General features: G+C 32.7%; 1 protein-coding gene across 3 annotated transcripts in view; it reads right to left on the reverse strand.

The window, feature by feature from the left end:
- INTS6 (integrator complex subunit 6) overlaps nt 1–20847 on the reverse strand; it is a 78714-nt gene that overhangs the window by 37135 nt on the left and 20732 nt on the right. Inside the window, exons 4-5 of one of the 3 annotated variants that reach the window (XR_012488453.1) lie at nt 19500–19589; nt 9212–9443 (exon numbers count right to left, since the gene is read on the reverse strand). Coding sequence is in view for 1 of the 3 variants with exons in the window: in XM_074304783.1 (XP_074160884.1) it covers nt 19500–19589 (90 nt within the window). In the remaining 2 variants the exon portion in view is untranslated. Of the gene's footprint in view, nt 1–9211; nt 9444–19499; nt 19590–20847 lie in introns of those variants that run through there. The other 2 variants (XM_074304783.1, XM_074304784.1) reach the window with 2 other exon arrangements.

Here is a 20847-nt window from a genome sequence, read left to right on the forward strand (position 1 = left end):
TTGTTTATAGCAAAAATGTCAGGGTCAATACATATAATGGACCTATAGGCAATGATGTCAAACTCACATTTTACCATCAAAAAACTTGAAGCCCTGAGAAGTTAGGTGACTGTTCAAAGTGATTCAGATCCTATAGTCACAGTTACTTGTTAATTACTGATCAGGGATCTCAAATTCATAGTACAAAAAGCTGTTAGAAATTTAGAGGGAGTATGAGAACTGTGCTTCTTAGCCACATTGCTTTCTTTTGCCTTCACTTTCACTTAGCACACATTGCTTTCACTGCAGAAAAGGAGAGGAGACTGTAAAAGGCTGAAGGTCATCCTGTATTTTTGTTTGATGGATGCTTTGATCAAAGAATTCATCAATAATCTGCAACTTGATGAACTTCTCCCTACATAGATTTGGCCTTCAAGGCAAAATATTCATTCCCAGGAAAAGAGGAAAAGAATGGAATAAACATTTATTAAGCTATTAATGCCAGTGCTAGGCACTGTGCTAAGTGCTTTACAAATATCATCTCATCTGATCATTATAACAATCCTGTAAAGGTATATACTACTATATAATCTTTATTTAATATATAAAGAAACTGAGGGAAAGTAACTATCCCAGAGGCTGGGCTTGAACTCAAGTTTTCCTGACTTCAGGTCCCATGCTCTATCCACCATGTGAGCAGCTGCCTTCCTATCAGGTCACAGACCCTGTCATACCACATCCTTGGCTGGCACAACTGTCCAGCACCCAGTTTCATCTCCATACCAAGATAAAGTTTCTGAGTATGACTTTCTAGAAGAAAAGTAAGCCTGGAAGCACTGCCTTCTTAACATAATCTAAGAACCAACTAGCTCTTTTTAGCTATGAATCTGAAATATTATTTTCTATAACAAATGATAAACGGGCTGATTTCAGAAAGACTTGCAAAGACTTGCACAAACTGGTAATGCTAAGTGGAGTGAGCAGAACCAAGAAAAATATTATGCACAGTAATAACAAAACTATATGATAATTACATAATTCGCACACTTGGTTTTTTTCAACACTAGCCTGATCAAAGACCATTCCAATAGACTTGAGATGGAAAATGCCATTCACATTCAGGCAAATAACTTCAGAGATCAAAGCATTGTATTTTCACCACCTCGCCCCCTGCCCTTTTCATGGTTTTTTCCTTTTGTTTTTTCTTTCACAACATGATTGATATAAAAATGTGTTTAAAATGACTGCATGTTTATATCCCAAAGAAATACTAAAGAAGGGAAAGGGACCTGTATGTGCCAAAATGTTTGTGGGAGCCCTTTTTGTAGTGGCTAGAAACTGGAAAATGAACGGATGCCCATTAATTGGAGAATGGTTGGGTAAATTATGGTATATGAATATTATGGAATATTATTGTTCTGTAAGAAATGAACAGCAGGAAGAATACAGAGAGGCTTGGAGAGACTTACATGAACTGATGCTGAGTGAAATGAGCAGAACCAGGAGATCATTATACACTTCAACAAAGAGAAGATCTAATTCAGTTCCAACTGATCAATGATGGACAGAATCAGCTACACCCAGAGAAGGAACACAGGGAAGGAACAGTTTACACTGTTTGCATTTTTGTTTTTCGTCCCAAGTTATCTTTACCTTCTGAATCCAATTCTTCCTGTGCAACAAGAAATTCAGTTCTGCACACATATATTGTATATAGAATATACTATAGCATATTTAACATGTATGGGACTACCTGCCATCTAGGGGAGAGGGTGGAGGGAAGGAGGGAAAATTTGGAACAGAAATGAGTGCAAGGGATAATGTTGTAAAAAATTACCCATGCATATGTACTGTCAAAAAAAAAAGTTATAATTATAAAATTAATTTGAAAAAATAATTACTGCATAAATGTTTTTTTTAATTTAAAATAAAAAAATAATAAAATGACTGCATGCATATATGTCAGATTGCTTCACTTGCTGTCTTAGGGAGAGAAACATTTTTTGAAATTCAAAATTTTACAGTTGGTTTTATGAAAAAAAAACCCAACAAAATAGATAAACCTTTAGAAAATTTGATTAGAAAAAGAAAAGAGGAAAATCAAATTGTTGTCTCAAAAAAGAAAAGGGAGAACTATCCACCAATGAAGCAGAAATTAGAATAATTAGAAGTTACTTTGCCCAACTTTATGCCAATAAATTTGATAACCTAAGTGAAATGAAGGAATACCAACAAAAATATAAATTGCCCAGATTAACAGAGGAGGAAATAAATTGCATAAATAGTCCTATTTCAAAAAAGAAACTCCCTAATAAAAAATCCTCAGGACCAGATGAGTTTATATGTGAATTCTACCAAACATTTAAAGAACAATTAACTCTAATACTATATAAACTATGTTAAAAAATAGGGAATGAAGAACTCCTACCAAATTCCTTTTATGACATGGTACTGATACCTAAATTAGGTAGCAGAAAATAAAAAACTAGGTAGAAAATTTACTAAAACCAGGTAGAATGAAAACTATAAACCAATCTCCCTAATGAATATTGATGCAAAAATCTTAAATGAAATATTAGCAAAGACATTACAGAAAATCATACCCAGGATAATACACCATGACCAACTAGGATTTATACCAGGAATGTAGGACTGGTTCAATACACTTACATTTATAAGAAATCAAGCCATTCTCCAATTGATAAATGGTCAGATGATATGATGGTATATTTAGAGAACTATAGAGAATCAACTAAAAAACTATTAGAAGTAATCCACAACTTTAGCAAAGTTGCAGGATACAAAATAAATCACATAAGTCACCAGCATTCTTATACATCATTAACAACATCCAGCAGTAAGGGATACAAAGAAAAATTCCATTTAAAATAACTGCTGATAGTACAAATTATTTAGGAATCTATCTGCCAAAGGAAAGTCAGGAATTACATGAGCAAAACTACAAAGCACTTCCCACACAAATAAAGTCAAATTTAAGCAATTGGAAAAATATCAAGTGCTCTTGAATAGGCTAAGTGAATATAATAAAGATGACAATACTCCCTAAACTAATTTATTTAGTGCTATACAAATCAAACTCCCAAGAAATAATTTTATTGACCTAGAAAAAAAATAACAAAATTCATCTGGAAGAACAAAAGACCAAGAATTTCAAGGGAATGGGGGAAAAAAAAAAATCAAATGAAGGTAGCCTAGCTGTACCAGATCTAAAACTTAATATAAAGCAGCAGTTATCAAAACCATTTGATAATGGTTAAGAAATAGAGCAGTTGATCAGTGATATAGGTTAGGTTCACAGAATAAACTAGTCAATGACTAATTATAGTAATCTAGTGTTAGACAAACCTAAAGACCCCAACTTTTGGGATAAGAATGCACTACTTGACAAAAACTGCTGGGAAAATTGGAACCTATGGCAGAAAGTAGGCATTGACCCACACCTAACACCATGTACCAAGATAAGGCATAAACAATGAGATTATAAATAAATTAGAAGAATAGAGAATAGTTTACCTCTCAGATCTGTGGAGAAGAAAGAATTAGAGATCATTATTGATCACAAAATAGAGATTTTTGATTATATTAAGTTAAAAAATTTTTGTACAAGCAAAACTAATGCAGACAAGATTAGAAGGAAGGCAATAAACTGGGAAAACATTTTTACATTCAAAGGTTCTGATAAAACAATATTCCATAACATTCATATACCATAATTTACCCAACCATTCTCCAGCTTATGGGCATCCATTCAACTTTCAGTTTCTTGTTGCACAAACATTTTTGCACATGTAGGTCCCCTTCCCTCCTTTAAGATCTCTTTGGGATATAAGCCCAGTAGTAACATTGCTGGAACAAAGGATATGCAGAGTTTGGTAGTTTTTTGAGCATAGTTCCAAATTTCTCTCCAGAATGGATAGATCGATTCACAACTCCACCAACAATGCATCAGTGTCCCAGTTTTCCCACATTCCCTCCAACATTCCTCATTATCCTTTCCTGTCATCCTAGCCAATCCGAGAGGTATGTAGTAGTATCTCAGAGTTGTCTTAATTTGCATTTCTCTGGTCAATAGTGATTTGGAGCACCTTTTTATATGGCTAGAAATAATTTCAATTTCTATGTCTGAGAATTTTCTGTTCATATCCTTTGATCATTTATCAATTGGAGAATGGCTTGATTTCTTATAACTATAAGTCAATAATCTATATATTTAAAGCTATAATAATAATAATAATAAAATTAATTCAAAATCTTATAAAAGTGAACATTAAAATGAGATGATTGAATGATCTTGAGATGATGAGAGCCACCTACACCCAGAGAGGAGTGTGGGAACTGAGTATAGATCATAACATAAACATTCTCATTTTGTTGTTGTCTCTTGCATTTTGTTTTCTTACTCATTTTCTTTCCTTCTTGATTTGATTTTTCTTATACATCAAGATAATTGTATAAATATGTTCACACATATTGGATTTAATATATTTTAACATGTATAATATATACTGAATTGCATGCCACCTAGGGGAGGGGATGGGGGAAAGAAGTAGAAAACTTGGAACACAAAGCTATGCTTGCATGTCAATGTTGAAAAATTATCCGTGCACATATTTTTTAAAATAAAAAAGCTTTAAAAAAAAAAGGGGGGGGGGGAATGTTGAAAAATATTTTTACAAGTAATTGGAAAAAATAAAATATTATTAAAGCAATTTTTAAAAAAAAGAAATAAGACAAATGACTAGTATTAACTACTTCTTAAACCTCGGTCTCCTTCAAAATCTGCACAACAATCATCATGTACCACCTTATCCTATACTAACTGAAACTATGTTTTCTTACACCCCAAATCCTATTTTGATCCCTCATCATGAAGTGATGTCCTGACTAGTCCTGAGTTCAATACTATTGCAGAATACCATAAATAAAATTATTCAAAGTAATATTTTTTTTTTTACTTTTTATTACAGATGTCCAATATTTCAAGTCTATCATGGATTAAGGAGGCTTTTGTAGCCTGAAAACTTGTACACTACTCCTAATGTTATTACTGATGTTTAAATACATCACAAATTCCAAACTAATTTAAAAATAAACTTCTCTAACACAATCATGAAGTGGTTTGTGTGAACTGGGAAGTTCTGTTATTCACTATGCAACTGTTCACTCTAGTTTTCATAGGCCAAACATTTCACTTCCTTACTAAAGAAACAGTCAATAATTAGTTGTTTGTATGAAAGCAAAGACAACTCAAACAATTAGTTTTTAACTCAATTAACATTAAATGCTTCCTATGCAAAAAGCTCTCTATTAAAAGCCAGGCAATATTAAGATGAAAAACAGCGGGCCTTTTTTTCTAGGAGCTTCTAGTCTAAAAGGGGACATATATGTGATTGGTTAAGTTTGTTGTCCTTTGTTTTTGAAAAGGACCAAAAGGACATCGCTATATTAAAACCCAAATGTGGCTGATCAGACCAATACGAGCTCATAATGCTCTGCCATAGGTCAGAAACAAATAGTCTATGTGAACATTTGAGGTAGCTTGTCTAATTTTGCACATTTTGCATTTTCTTTGGGCTAATTCAATTATGCTTTGCTTACAGAGAATAGACCCTTCTCTGATGAGGGCACACCACACTGGGCAATTCTGGCCAGTGTGATAACTGCGCTAGCACCCTGGATACCTTAGAATCAGCTGGAGTCAGGATAAGCAAAAGTCCTTGGTCTTCAGCTGTATAAGTGAAGGGAATGGACGCAAAGGATCTCCGCCACCACTCTTCCTCTCCGCATAGAGACTCTGGTGACTCTGGCTAGCCTTACTCCACCCTCTAGTCCCTTCTACAATTCTCTGTATACATCAATTATAGAGACAGCACAGAATAATGGGAAGGGCCATTTTCCAAGCATATGCTTATAGAGTATTGTCCAATCAGATAATTAGCCTTAAATGTTCTGTTGTCCAACTCAGAGCCCTTTACAGGACAATGTCTCCCATGTCATACAATCAATCAATTCTAAAGTTTTTAAAAGAGACCCTGAGAACATTCTTGTATCACTTTTACTATCTTGTGAGAGCTCATTATGTCCGAGGTTTCCGTAAAATAATCTTTTTGGCAAGTGTACATTTGGCAATCGAACAATATAATATAGCCAGTCAAATGGAGTTATGTTCTCTGTATATATGCACACACAATATGATTCTATAATTTATGTATATTTACATACATGTAAACACTGTGCATATGTATGTTTCCTCATAAAGAACACGTGTATCTATAAGCACCTATGAAATAGATATTAAACTCATCAAGGATGGGGAACCAGTAGCTATGGCAATCAGGAGAAACTCTTTGTAAATGGTTGTGGTTGTGCTGAGCCTTTTAGGAAACTAGGGATTCTCCTCTTAGCTCTCTTACTCCAGCTTTATGAATTCCAGATCATTCTCCTTTCCCCTTAAATGAAACAACATAAAATATCACAGATTCCAATAAAAGCCAGGCAAACTTGTAAGAAATCTGAGAAGGAAGATATCACTTTTATTTGGGGCAGATGGAGGTAAAAAGCATCCAAGTTGAAACTCTAAGTGTGAGATTTCAATAGCAAGAGGAACAAAGAATAATTTATAATGAACATGGAAAAAAATGCTACATATCAAAGTACAGATATGTAAGAAGGAAAGATGAAAGAAGACTAGAGGACAGCTAAATTTCATAGGGAAAATAAATAGAATATATAGAGTACTAAAGAAGATGAATCTTATGTATATTTATTGAAAATCAATAAAGCAAGACCCGGAATACTTTATTACATTACAAGATAATTAATAGATATGATTGTTTAAGCTACTGTCCAAGAGAAGGAAACATTTATTAAACACCTACTATGTACCAGGCATCGTGCTAAAACTTGATTCTTACAATAACCCTTGGAAGTTAAGCACTATCATCTCCATCTTAGTGGTTAAGGAAACTAGAGCAGAGGTCAATAACTTGTTCAGGATCAGATAGATAGTTAAATATCTGAAGCCAGATTTCAACTTGGCCTGGTACTCTATTCACTGTCACCTAATTACTTCCATTATTGTGACCTAAAAAATTTTTGGAAAACTATAAAGTAACTGTTGAGAAGGACCAGATAAATGAAAACACATCAAAACAACTTCTGTCCCATCATTATATTTAATTTTCCGCTTTGTGATACTTTTAGCAAAATTTCCCAGATTTACAATTTTAATTGGGGTTAGACCAAAAGCTTATCTAGTGTTACAATTATAATAGTTTCAATTCTTAAATATCAGGATAGGGGTATTTAAGGTTTATTCAGTTCATGTGAGGAATATATATGAGGTCAATGAAGACTCGGGAGCATGAAAACCAAGTTTTTAAATACTTATTTTTTGTTATTTTCAAAACTATGAATGCCATCTTAATCATTAAATTCAAAGAAAGATGACAAAGTAAAAATCACAGCTATTGACGTAGATTTGTTATTGATTATAATCTTTATTTAACCATGGATTCTTCCAATAATTCTGTGTCTAGTAACAGCAGTTCAAAACCAAATTTTTCATTTTCTTTTCCAATGTGTCCTTTAGGAACATAAATAAAATTTTCAAATACAGATGTATTATTTTAAAAAGTCAGTAGTTACAGACAAAAAGGCAACTAATTATAAGCCAAAAATCTATTCAACCTATTTTATTCAAGTAGAATTTCAAGTAGAAATACCATTTCCTTCCTCAATCAGTTGGTTCCAATTGGGGATAACAACTTATTTCCTAGCCCACTTAATACCGATGGACCTGAGAAGACCCTCTCCTTCAGTACTCAACTGCAAAACTACTGGATGGTTTCTAGACATCACTATATGAAAGATCATAATTCTCTCTACACAAGCGTTCCCTTTCGTTGCTACTTTTCCAAGCTATAAGAGTACACAGATATACTTCAGAAAATGAAGTGTGAAGGAAAGCACTCTAGGAACCACTGCTTAGACATCTTCAAAAATGAATAGGTCAAATGAAGAACTCTGAGACTTATGTGCCACTATAAGCAACATATTACTCATAAGTACATATGAAAAACGGATTTAAGCAGATATTGTCCAGTTTGGCAAATCTCTTCCTACTCCACAAATACCAAGTTTGGTCCAAAGTGAACGATCACCATAAAAATAACATCATTACCCCTCCCGAAAAATCTTAAAAACAAAGCTATCTGCCCTTCAAGGATAGTCAACAGGGAATCAGTATTTGAAGATATTATGCCTACCTTTAGAGAGAGGTAGGAATTAAAAAAACATTATTCATTCAATTAAGACTCGATTCTATCATTCAAGCTCTCACCTTATCAGGATGAGAAAGTTCATTGTAAAGATTCTGGAAAAGTCCATCCTAGCAATTATTAATATAGGTTAGAATAGTTATTATGAAGTAGTTGGAAACTGACACTTATTCTTTGTTTCTATTCCCAAAAGTTCATAATTCAGACCATGGATTCTATGAGATCTTAAAAATACAAGAAAAAAAAATTGACCCTTCTCTTCATTCAGAGCAATGGTCAGAAATTTAAGAGCCCACTTCATCATGGGAACTGCTAGTGTCTAAAGGCTCATTATTCTAACAATATAGGCATAAAGAGATAATATTCTTCAGGAAACTATTCTTTTAAAAAGTTGGATCCCTCAATATCTGCATAATGCTATTATAATCTGCAACTGGTTCAAAGGAGGCTGATCAAAGGCAAACTATGAAAACCAAACCACAATGCATTACAAAAGCTCTCCAACTGTTGAAACTTGAAAGTCAACAGCCTGAACAGAATTAGTAAATATATATCAAATTCAGGAGATTCATACTACTAAAAGTGTTATAATTTCTTAAAAGGCCATAACCAATAACTAAGTTAAATTATATAACCAAAGCACTGATCAATCCTTGTTAATCTGGACACACCTAATTAACCCAGAAAAATTTGGCCCATTGCCCTTATTGCCCTAGATTTGAAATCCTGGAGGCAGACCAAGAGCCCTTCCTTTAAATGGGTCTTGAATTTTGGGGGTAGTTCTAATACCTGAAAGTTGGAAATGAAACATCCTACATCAGATTTGATTTTCTAATTCAACCTGGTTCTGCTGGGTCACATTTGTGCTTAAAAATGTATTCTCCAACATATATTCACAGCCCCCAGAGAGAACTACACTCTACTCTGCTCACCTTTAGGGCTTTTTCTGAGGCCTTCTGGGATGACTAGATCAGACTTTTGAGAAGAACTGAGGAAGACTAGCCATTAGACAAGGCATCTCCCCCACGATCTGAGTGCTTGAAGTGACATCCAGGATCAGGTCGATCCTGTATCCAGGAATCATGACCCTCCCTGAGGCACCAGTCATCATGAGACAGTCAGTGCACTTTGGCACTTCTTGAAACCACTCGACTGCTCCTTCAGCTGAAAGGAAAGAAAACATCAAAACCACAACAAACAAAACAAAGGGGAAAATCAGTGACTCAAACTGAGAAGACAAGAGGTGGGGAGGGGGAGGTGGGAAATAAACCAAAAGAGCCTCCTCTAGATGCAAATGTAGGCTTGCTTTGATGCAATGACCAAAACTGCAACATCCTGCTGAAGCTGCTCAACAAGATATTTCTTACCCCCCCCTCAAAAAAAAAAAAAAAAAGTAGTCTTAAAAAGTAAAACTGCTACTTCAAATCAGAAAAGAATGGAGTGGGAAAAATAGGAAGGAAAATAGCAAAACAAATAAAAAGAACCTAGAAAGCTAAGCCATTGATACAAGTACAGTACTAGAAAAAGATTTATAATGCTAAATGAAAAAAAAAAAAGAAAAAGAAAAAGAAAAAAAAAAACCACCATCAAATCACAATAGCAACTCATAGTAGCATAGTGCTTATCCCAGGTCAAGAGATGTAAGGAAGGCCCAAGGCAGTTAGTGCTACAAAGAATGCTTATGAGAATGTTCTTCCTGTTAGTAGAACACTGATATTCAATCTTAAATTCTCTCATAACATAAAATGCACTAAAATGGATTGTAATTCCAGAATTTTTCAAAGATATGTAAAAATATACATATAATCTTAAGAAAAATTACTACCCAACCACCAAATCTGCATTTTAAAATCAGTTACTAAGACTGTCACATGCCAATTTTTTACACCCTGATAACTAACTCTGATAACTAATTCTTAAAATACTGTATACTAACCAACCTCAGATGAAATAGGACAAGGTCTATATCTTTAAAACTGCACAATCCATTTCCATTGATTTATACTGATATACATATAAAATTCATGTTCTATTATTCTGATATCAATTTTTTAAATTGTGACTAAAAATAATTTAAAACAAGTAATTTAATTTTTTCTATAAAAAGAAAAGCTCCAAGATCAAATACAAAAAAAAAAAAAAAAAAAAAAAAAAAGATTCAGGATTTAATCCAACTGCTTCTTTAAAAAGATCTACTGTGGCCAAAGGTAAATTTTCTATTATTTCAAAAAACTCTCATAGATATAAAATGTTCTAAGGTATTGTTATCAAGATGAAATTAAATCTATTTGGGCTGCAACTTTAGTTAGCCCAGGGTTCCTTATCAGATAGTCTTAAAATAAAAGCAAATAGGAGTCTCTTATATTATCCTAATAATTGCCAAATTATTATTTTCCTTTCTGATTTCTAGAAATTTTTCAATACAATTTACTACATACTTCCCAAGAAGATAACCTAAGATTTCCTATTATGGATTATAAGTCTGAGAAACTGATTCTTTATAAAATAAACACCTTTAAAAAGTCCCTATAAATCAAGTACTCACCACTACCAGTTCATTCATTATAAGTGCATTAAAATGCATTTAAGAAAGTATTACTTTCAAATATCATGTTTAGCCAAGAAGTTGTTGCAAGTGTGGAATTACTATCCAGTAAGGATGTCAGGACATCATCTAGTCTTTTAAGGCAGGAACACCTAAAACCATATAGGACAGATGAGAATTTATCCTATTTTAAAACACTTCCTGAAAGAAAATTCCTCAATCTCACTTGATAATCCATTTTAGGATTTAACAATTTGCAAAGTCATGATAGTTTTCATTTTATCTAAACTAAATTCTTACCAGACTTGGTGAAAAACATTGCTCTTATTATTCAAAGACATTATCTTGGGAAATCAAATGTTCTTATATTTAATATTACTCATTTTCACTTTTTTTGTGTGTGTTGTCTCTGATTTGTAATTATATCGCATATATTGTTTTCAGTCTATGTGAAAGAAACTGTGGATGGAAAATATAGAACATTTCTACATGAAATTTTCCTTACATGTGCAATCTCTCATATTTATTACTTATTGGTTCTGACAAGGTAATAAATGCAAGGTCAAGGTGCTTTTATCTTCTGAAAAAAAACTTAAGATTTTCTTACAAAACCACAGAAATACTTGATTAATTCAATTACTGCAATTCTAATAAGACTAGCCAGTTATTCTATAAATATCATTTTCAAATATTTTAAAAATATATCAATATTCAAAATCTTTTTTCCCAAATGACTCAATAAAAAAATTAAATAATGGAGTGGCATTATGGGAAAATAAAGATATCCTAACAGAGAAACACTTTCCAAATAATTATAAGTTGAGAATTTACCAAGAAATTATAAGGTGTCACACCTAAAAACAAAGAAAAACGTTTTAAAGTCATATATTTCAAAAATAAAAAATTATTTTCACAATATGCTGATAGTCCCCAAAGGGGACAAATACAACCAGAAAGTAAAAGTGGATAGTCTGGGGGCAACTAGGGAGTGCAGTGGATAGAATACCAGCCCTGAAGTCAGGAGGACCTTCTGAACTCAAACACTTAACACTTCCAGACTCTGGCCAAGTCACTTAAGCCCAATTGCCTGGGGGGAGGAGAAAAAAGAAAAAGAAAAAGAAAAAGAAAAAGAAAAAGAAAAAGAAAAAGAAAAAGAAAAAGAAAAAGAAAAAGAAAAAGAAAAAGAAAAAGAAAAAGAAAAAGAAAAAGAAAAAGAAAAAGAAAAAGAAAAAGAAAAAGAAAAAGAAAAAGAAAAAGAAAAAGAAAAAGAAAAAGAAAAAGAAAAAGAAAAAGAAAAAGAAAAAGAAAAAGAAAAAGAAAAAGAAAAAGAAAAAGAAAAAGAAAAAGAAAAAGAAAAAGAAAAAGAAAAAGAAAAAGAAAAAGAAAAAGAAAAAGAAAAAGAAAAAGAAAAAGAAAAAGAAAAAGAAAAAGAAAAAGAAAAAGGAAGGAAGGAAGGAAGGAAGGAAGGAAGGAAGGAAGGAAGGAAGGAAGGAAGGAAGGAAGGAAGGAAGGAAGGAAGAATATATAGGAACAGATTGGAGCTATTTCTCCCAGTTCCTTCTTAAACATTACTAGAAAAGCAGGAAGGGGATGGCAATGAAAATACAGAAAAGCAGACAGATGTAGAGTGAGCCTTGTTTAATATATAGGATAGCCCATTCTAATATTTGTCAGGTAAAATGATTTTTAGGGTACTTCCCATTTACCTGTTTTAAAATAGGCACACACAAATAAAGTGCCTTCAATAATTTTAGTTAAGATTTATGCAAAGATGTTTTATTGCAGATATTACATGATGGAATATGGACACACTCTAGGCCAATTGTGGATTAGTTGTTGGTTACTCAATGAAATAAAAACTATTCTCATAAAGTTAGAAAAAAATAAATTAAGTGTTATGTCTAATTTTGGATTTAAAAAAAAATATGCAGAGTAATACCGATCTATAATCTCATCAATATGGACACTCAAGAGAGTATTTCATGATATATTAAAACAGTTTCCTGGCAATACCTATAACCAGTGTGCCAAATACTGAAGATATAAACAAAGTCCACAACAGACTTTGCCCTAAAAAAGTTCAAATTCCAATGTACAGATAATATGCAAATATCTACATACTAAGTGGCATAATGTATAGTATAGACTCACAGTGATCCTCAAACTTTTTAAATAGGGGGCCAGTTCACTGTCCCTCAGACTGTTGAAGGGCCAGACTATGGTAAAAATAAAAGCTCACACTCTGTCTCCATCCCTCAGCCCATTTGCCATAAAGGGGGGAGGGAGGGTGTGCATAAACATCTTCAGCAGGCTGCATCTGGCCAGCAGGCTGTAGTTTGAGCTTGAAGTCAGGAAAACTCAACTTCCCACAAATCTGGCCTCAGTTTGCCTTATCTTGTAAAGTGGGCTAGGGAAGAAAATGACAAACCCCAAATGGGGTCATGAAGAGTTGTACAGAACTGAAATAAAGTAGATTAGGAGATACAGGAAAGGCCTCTTGCAAACTGAGGCATTTGAAATGAGCCTTGAAGGAAGACAGGGAATTAAAGAGAAGAAAATTCCAGGCAGGGAGAACAGAGTGCAAAGGAAGAGAAATGCAAGATGGAGTATCCAAGGTGGTGAGAACTGCAAAAAAGCCAGTGCAGACTGCTCAAAGTGTATAGGGAAGTGAAGAAGCCACCAAAGGGATTAAGGGGTCAAGAGGGGAAGGGCTTTCTGTGTCAGACAAAGGATTTTACACATGACTGTGGCAGTCACGGGAGTCTTTTGGGGACCTGGGAAGTAACCAGATAGGAGGAAGACCAACAGGAGAGAGCGCGGATGGTGGCTGGCTAAGTGGGAATGAAGTCATGCAGTACAGACATTGTAAGAAGTGGCTCAGAAGTTAATGTTAGGGTATATACCTATGGTCATAAAGTTAGCTAGGGAAGAAATTAGTAACTTCAGAAAATGAGAATGAAAACATCAGTAGCATCAATAGACATCTCATATTTGTAGCTACAGATATCATAGCTACAGATATCATAAAAATGCAGAGTATAATCACAAAATTTTAACAATTCAGTTTTTCTGAATTAAAACAAACATCCCGGGGGCAGCTAGGTGGCACAGTGGATAGAGCACCATCCCTGAATTCAGGAGGACCCAAGAGTTCAAATCTGATCTCAGACACTTAACACTTCCTAGCTGTGTGACCCTGGGCAAGTCACTTAACCCCAGCCTCAAAAAACAAAAACAAAAAACCCCATTAACTTCAAAATGGCATGGGGAAATCAGTCTCAATAATATAAAGTTCTAAAGGATCTTAATCTACATCCTTTCTTTCACTAAAATTCTCAAGAGCAACCAACCTGTCCATAATTATAAGACACCAATTTAAATCAATAAAGACATTTCATACAAAGCTGTATCATAAGTAAACTTCCTCTATATAAATTAAAGCACCAAGCCCTGTGAAAAAGTTAGAAACAGATTTTGATAAAAGAGCTTTGAGGCCAAAAACACTGGCTTGCCTGATGGACCTGCGAATTATTTACTGGGAAAATGAATGAGAACCTGTAGTCTTTACTTAATGCCAACAGCAAGCACAATACAATTTTGGCATCCAAAGAAATCCTAACATTAATGAATATATATAGAATTATGAACATATATCTCTGCATTTCAAAGATAAACCATTATTGCCATCAACAAGATAAGAAAAAACATTTTTAATGTCAATTAACATGCCTACCATAGAATTTTACCACTATGTGCTAATGAAAATAGTCTGAAAGAATTTGTGGTCTGACTACTGAACAATATCATCAACTACACCCTCCCAGATGCATGCTATGGTTGAATATTTTAGCTATAAAGTAGTACTGCCGCAATCAGTTATACAAAAGGACTTGCTATCAGTAGAACAGGTAATGAAAAGTTGTTTGCCAGCAAGGAAGTTTATCAAAATCTTAGCTGACTACCATAATATAATTTGACTGGTGATGTGAGTTTTCCGAGCTATGCTAATATTCCGTGACAGGACTGAAAATACAAATTATAAGTTTTACAAGATTCTGTCTGAAAATGTGCAAAACCTATAGTTACAATGCTAGGAAATTATTCTAACAGATTTTGTATGTCACCAAAAGATCTCAATTATACATAAATTGTTATACTAATGTTTTAGAGAAACATACTCACAACACACCAGCATCAAATGAAAACAAATAAAAAACAGATTAAACAAAACAACCATATACATCCCTAATCTTAATCTGGGATACAAAATAAGCTCTCACTTAGCTATGTCACCTTTGCAACAGTTTGTTCAATGATTTTATCCGTTAATGTCATAACAATGTCATTTTACAAACAAATACAGACCTCATATGGTCCATTATTCAGGTCAAGTATGTTATTTACAAAAACAACAATAAAGAAAGATGTCTTTTTTTTTTTTTTTAATCAGAGGCTTACTGTTTTATAGTGAATAATTTAAAACTAGTTCATTTAGATCTCTTGCATGTTTAGATTGGCAAATAATACTATATTAATACTAAACTTCAATTCAAAGTAAAAGATAAATTATGGAGAATTAACAAGCAGTTATAATTGTCAACTATAATTTTGTTTTCAGGTAATAAGCATTCCTCTCAAATCACACAAATGAACTTTTTAAAGTCTCTCATAAAACAGTTCACTTGCTACAAAGCACACATTTCTCTTTATGATACAAGTTGTCTGCATAAAATCTGCATAAAGAATCAATATTTTTCCTTAATTTCTGAAATAAAGGGATCAATTGGCACTATATAGGGGCAGCTAGTTGATGCAGTAGAGAGAGCACCAGCCCTGAAGTCAAGAGAACTTGAGTTCAAATCCGACCTCAGACATTCAACTCTTCCAAGCTGTGTAACCCTGGGCAAGTCACTTAATCCCAATTGCCTCAGGAAAAAAAAAAAAAAAAAAAAGATAGATAGATAAAATAAAACTTCCTATGAACTTTTATTTTAAGGTCATCCTTCCTCCAGATAGATGCCCTGTCTTAAAGATAAACAAAAGCAGTGCCTCAGATAAATGGAGACTGTCGGTTTAAAGCTTAGGAGTACAAAGTGTGCCTTAGAGGTTAGTGGCCACAACACTAATTTGTCTAGGATCAATCAATTTCGTATTAACTGAGCACAGTTATGAATCCAGCACTCTGCTAGATACTATGAAAAACAAGTCATATTTAACTAAAAACAGTATAGTACAGATTCTAAAGGTATGATGGCTGGAGGAATCTATGGGAAGAAAACTAGCTTTTTTTTTTTTTTTTAAACTTGATTTTCTAACTTAAATTTGAGTTCAGAAGTACCACATTCATATCTCAGTTCTACACACAACAATGAGACTCTGGACAGGTAATGTAACCCTGATGAGGTTTCAGTGTTAAAATTATCTGGATAAGAGGATTTTAAGAATCAAATAAGGTAACATAAATAAAGCATATTTTAAAACTTAAAATGTCATGTAATTATTTCTTTTTGTTATTACTGATCATCTTCAGATGAAACTATCTAAAGATATGTAAAATTTACATAGAAGAGGTGATTACTCCAGGCCTAGGGCATAGAGCATACACAAAAGTTTAAGATAAAAGATTCATATGACATACTTTGGACACAGTAAAGGTACTCTGAAAGCAAATGAGTTGGGAAGGAGGAAGCAATATAGACTATAGTAGAATATGGTAAGATTATGGAAGTCCTTGAAGAAGATGGTTAAATCCAGGCTGCACACAGACAAAGGAGAAATACCCTAAGTTCCTGAACAAAGCACTGGCATATGATTCAGGAGAATGATTCTGAAGTAGGGTGCTGCTTCCTTGGAGACAAAGAGAGAAGCCTGCAATTTATTCACTGAGGAAAGTAGTAGTATCATGAACAGATAGAAAATAATATGAAAAATAAGACAAAAGAAAAATCAATCCAATGTAAGTAATTCAGTAATGAAGTTTCAGTGAAATCTTGTCTTTCCAGAAAACAATCAATGTCACTTGTAATATACATCTCTTTTGATTTTCAAATAGCTTCCTTTTAAAATGTGATCTGAAAAAAACTCCAGTTTTTCCTCTTTCATTACTCATCTAGAAATAATCAAGAAATAAATCATAGTTTCTTAGTGTAATTAACTAAATCACATAAAGTAAAAAAGTTCCAAGGAAACTCTGGTCAACAAAAATGAATAAGCTCTTCCTCTAATCAAAATTCTTCACTCTGAATCTATTGTATCAGTTCCACAGGTTCCATAGTTTGTAACACACACACAACGACCACAATATCAACAGATTTGTAAGATCCAGAGACACTTCCCCAAAATAGAATCTCAATATCAATAAAGGGGAAAAAAACAAAAAACAAAAAACCACACCCAAATATTTCTATCAAAGCATAGCATAACAATAAAAAGCTGGCATGATAACTAGGTAAATCCAAAAAAAAGAAAATACCAATTTTCTAATCTTGAGTTTCCAAAATCCCTCAGTTCAGTGTTAGTAATAATGTATTATTCCTTTATTTTCATTATTAAATTTATGAAACATCATTAAGTCTACCTTAAGTAAAACAAAAATATTAAATTACAGAAAAGGCAAGAATAACTGAAATATGAACTATGAAACAACTTTTCATGTCATGGCATATATCAAACTAAATGTGACCTACCAAGCCCATGTTAGTATTTTAACAATTAGCATCTGTAAAGTTTTAATTTTCACATCTGTCACATATTATACCATGAAAATTATGGCTCCTTCTACTAGGATCCACTATACTTAAATGTCTCAATGTTACAAAATTATCAGTGATCACTTCTTGATTCTTTGGTAAATATCTCCTAATTGAAAGAAAAAAAATCCACATTGCCCTGAGTAACTCAGAAAAGTTCTAATATTTTAATATAGCCACAGAACATCCTTATAGTCAGCATATTAGATATTGCCTGGAAAAAAGGTAATGAAAAGGTAATAGTCAATTAGATCAAGCAACAAAAAACCATTAACAGCCTCTTATAGCCAGATTAACAAAATTAAGAACAAACTGTATTTACATAAAAGAGTTCAGAAACAGCAAGTTTATTCTCCCACACAAGTATAACATGATACACACAGAAATATATAACTTATCATACAATATTAACAAAGGGCACCTTCCCTGCCTTTCTCTCATGGGAATAGCTCTCCAACTTGAAAGTCAACAATTGGGACTCCTCCCCAATATATCCAGGGATATAATAGAAGATATCCTCAGGTTAGTCACAAATAAAAACATTGTACAATATATAAATATATGAACAAAGAGCTAGAGAGGACCAAAAGACAAAACAACTCAAAATAGACAGTGATTTGTCAAATAAAACCTAATCTTATGCCCAAAAGTAATTTTTAATGAAGGGCAAAAAGCACATATACCCATATACATAATACACATATACATCATATATATCTGTGCATATCTACTTACATGCACATGTATAATTATACAGTGAAAGGACTCTCTACTAGAAGTTAAAAGTAGAAAACAAAACATTTTTTTCAATGTGAATTCAACCAAACAAGGTCAAAAAACAAAATCAGGAAAGAACTATTAATTTACTAAAACCAAGGAATAATGTTTAAAGAGTACTCATCACACCAAACCTATCTTCTATTTTCTGGTTATTTCATGCGTCATCAAATTTCCCAAAGTATGACCAATATAGAGAAAAAGAAATAAAACTTAACTCAAAACAACTGGTTACTTATTAACAGATATCAGAAAAGATTAAGTAGAAAGAAGTTTAAAATATATAAGTAAAATATATTATCTATTAATTAAATTGACATAATTAGCTTATGTGAATTCCTGCTTAGGGAGGTGAATAAGCCAAAATTTTAGCTAAGGAGCATTTTTAACCTAATATGCTATAAAGAAAAAAGGACATCTTAATTTTGAATTATGATCTAAACAAAATTTTAACTTTCTTTTAAACAACTATGGTTTCAGGTTCCTGTGCTTACTATAGATTCAGAAGAAAAAATTTTTAGCAAATGTTTCTAATAACTCAATACCATATTTCCATAGGCTATGGTAATTTCATTAGTTGAAAGCATGTGAATATGAAGCTAGACATCTAACATTATTATTATGAATATGAAATTAGACATCTAAGAGTACTGAATATGCTTAAAATACCTGATATCTTTTCTTATTCAAACCCTCAGACAATAAATGATGTGAAGGTTCTCAAGTAAATGCAATTATGTAATTAAAAAGTTTATAGCTTAAAAAAAATTTTTGAGCTAACTTATTTCACAAAAATGTATGCAATTTATTTTTGGAAGTTAAAAGGAAATCCAAGTATAAATATTTTATGCCAAAAAGAGATCCAAAACACTCATCCTACTATTAAACTTCATATAGCCAACTTTCAATTTTCCATGTTAATGGAGATAAGGAGACATGGGGCCACAAACTGTTTATGCTACATTTGGTTTTAGAAACAGGTGTGTGTGTGTGTGTGTGTGTGTGTGTGTGTGTGTGTGTGTGTGTGTGTGTACAATTCACTATAAGATAACCAAGAACTGACTGAATACAAAAATTGTCTTTTTTTTTTTTTTTTTTTTTTTAAAGAACTGCTTCTGTATTATGAATGCCAAAGGAAACAAACCTTACCTCCTCCTGGACTCCACTAGTAGTAGTCAACTTGCTCCCATCAGTAATTGTTATAATTATTGCTGGCTCCAGGAAAAAAGGGTTTCTTCCCTAAGGGAGTAAAAAAAAAAAATTATCCATTATTATGTACAATAAATTTTTAATAAATCAGACTTTAAACTTCTGGCTTAAAATCAAATATTCAAAAATGTTTCCCCTCCCAAATATTATCAATTAATTTTTACTAGGAAGATATATAGGAAGACTAGACAAGACACTATATAGACAAGTCATAAAAGTAATCATTTCCATATTCAAAAATAGGAAAGAGAAAAAAAGAATAATAATAGCTAGCACTTTGCAGTGTTTTTAAGGTTTGCAAAGTGCTTTACAAATATAATATTATTATATTAAAAAAAATAAAAAATATATTTTATTTTATCCCAACCATCCTGGGAAAAAGTGTCAAAGTCTATTTTATGGATGAGGAAACAGACACTAATTAAGCAATTTGCCTAGTTGCCTTTATTTTTTCTTAATATTTTATTTCTCTTATACATGTAAAGAACTTTCAACATTCATTTTCTATGATTTTGAGTCCCAAATTTGTGTTCCCTCCCTTATTTTGTTACCTCTCTCCCTGATAGTTATCATTTTAAACATATTTTCATATTTGTCATGATGTATAAGAAAAGTCATAACAAAAGGAAAAGAAAAAGCAAACAAGCGAGCAAAAAGTGACAATAGTATACTTCAATACATATTCAGTCTCCATATTTCTCTGGATGCTGACAGCATTTTCTATCCCAACTCTTATCTTGTTTCAGTTCTGCTTGCTTCACTTAGCATCAGCAGTTCATGCAAGTTTCTCCAGGCCTCTCTATCATCCTGCTGATCATTTCTTACAAAACAATATTCCATACCATTTATACACCATAATTTATTCAGCCATTCTCCAACTGATGGGCATCCACTCAATTTCCAGTTTTTTGCCACTACAAAAAGGGCTTCCACAAACATTTTTGCACATGTGGGTCCCTTCTTTTTCCCTCTTTTATGTATCATCTCTTTGATAGAAGTCCAGTAGTGTCTCTACTAAAGCCATTAAGTGGCTTTAATTTCTTCAACTGAAAATTTTTTGTTCATTTCCTTTGACCATTTATCAATTGGGGAATGACTTGGATTCTAATAAATGACCCAGTTCTCTGTATTTTAAAAATGAGATTTTTATCAAAAACCATGCATATAAAAATTGTTTTCCAGCTTTCTGCTTCCCTTCTAATCTTGCTGATTCTATTTATTCAATAATACAAGTCACCCTCCCCCCCAAAAAAATTAGTAAATGAACACTAAATATGAAAGAAGGCTT

Source organism: Sminthopsis crassicaudata, chromosome 3 (assembly GCF_048593235.1).
Source record: "Sminthopsis crassicaudata isolate SCR6 chromosome 3, ASM4859323v1, whole genome shotgun sequence".
Lineage (NCBI taxonomy): Eukaryota > Metazoa > Chordata > Mammalia > Dasyuromorphia > Dasyuridae > Sminthopsis > Sminthopsis crassicaudata.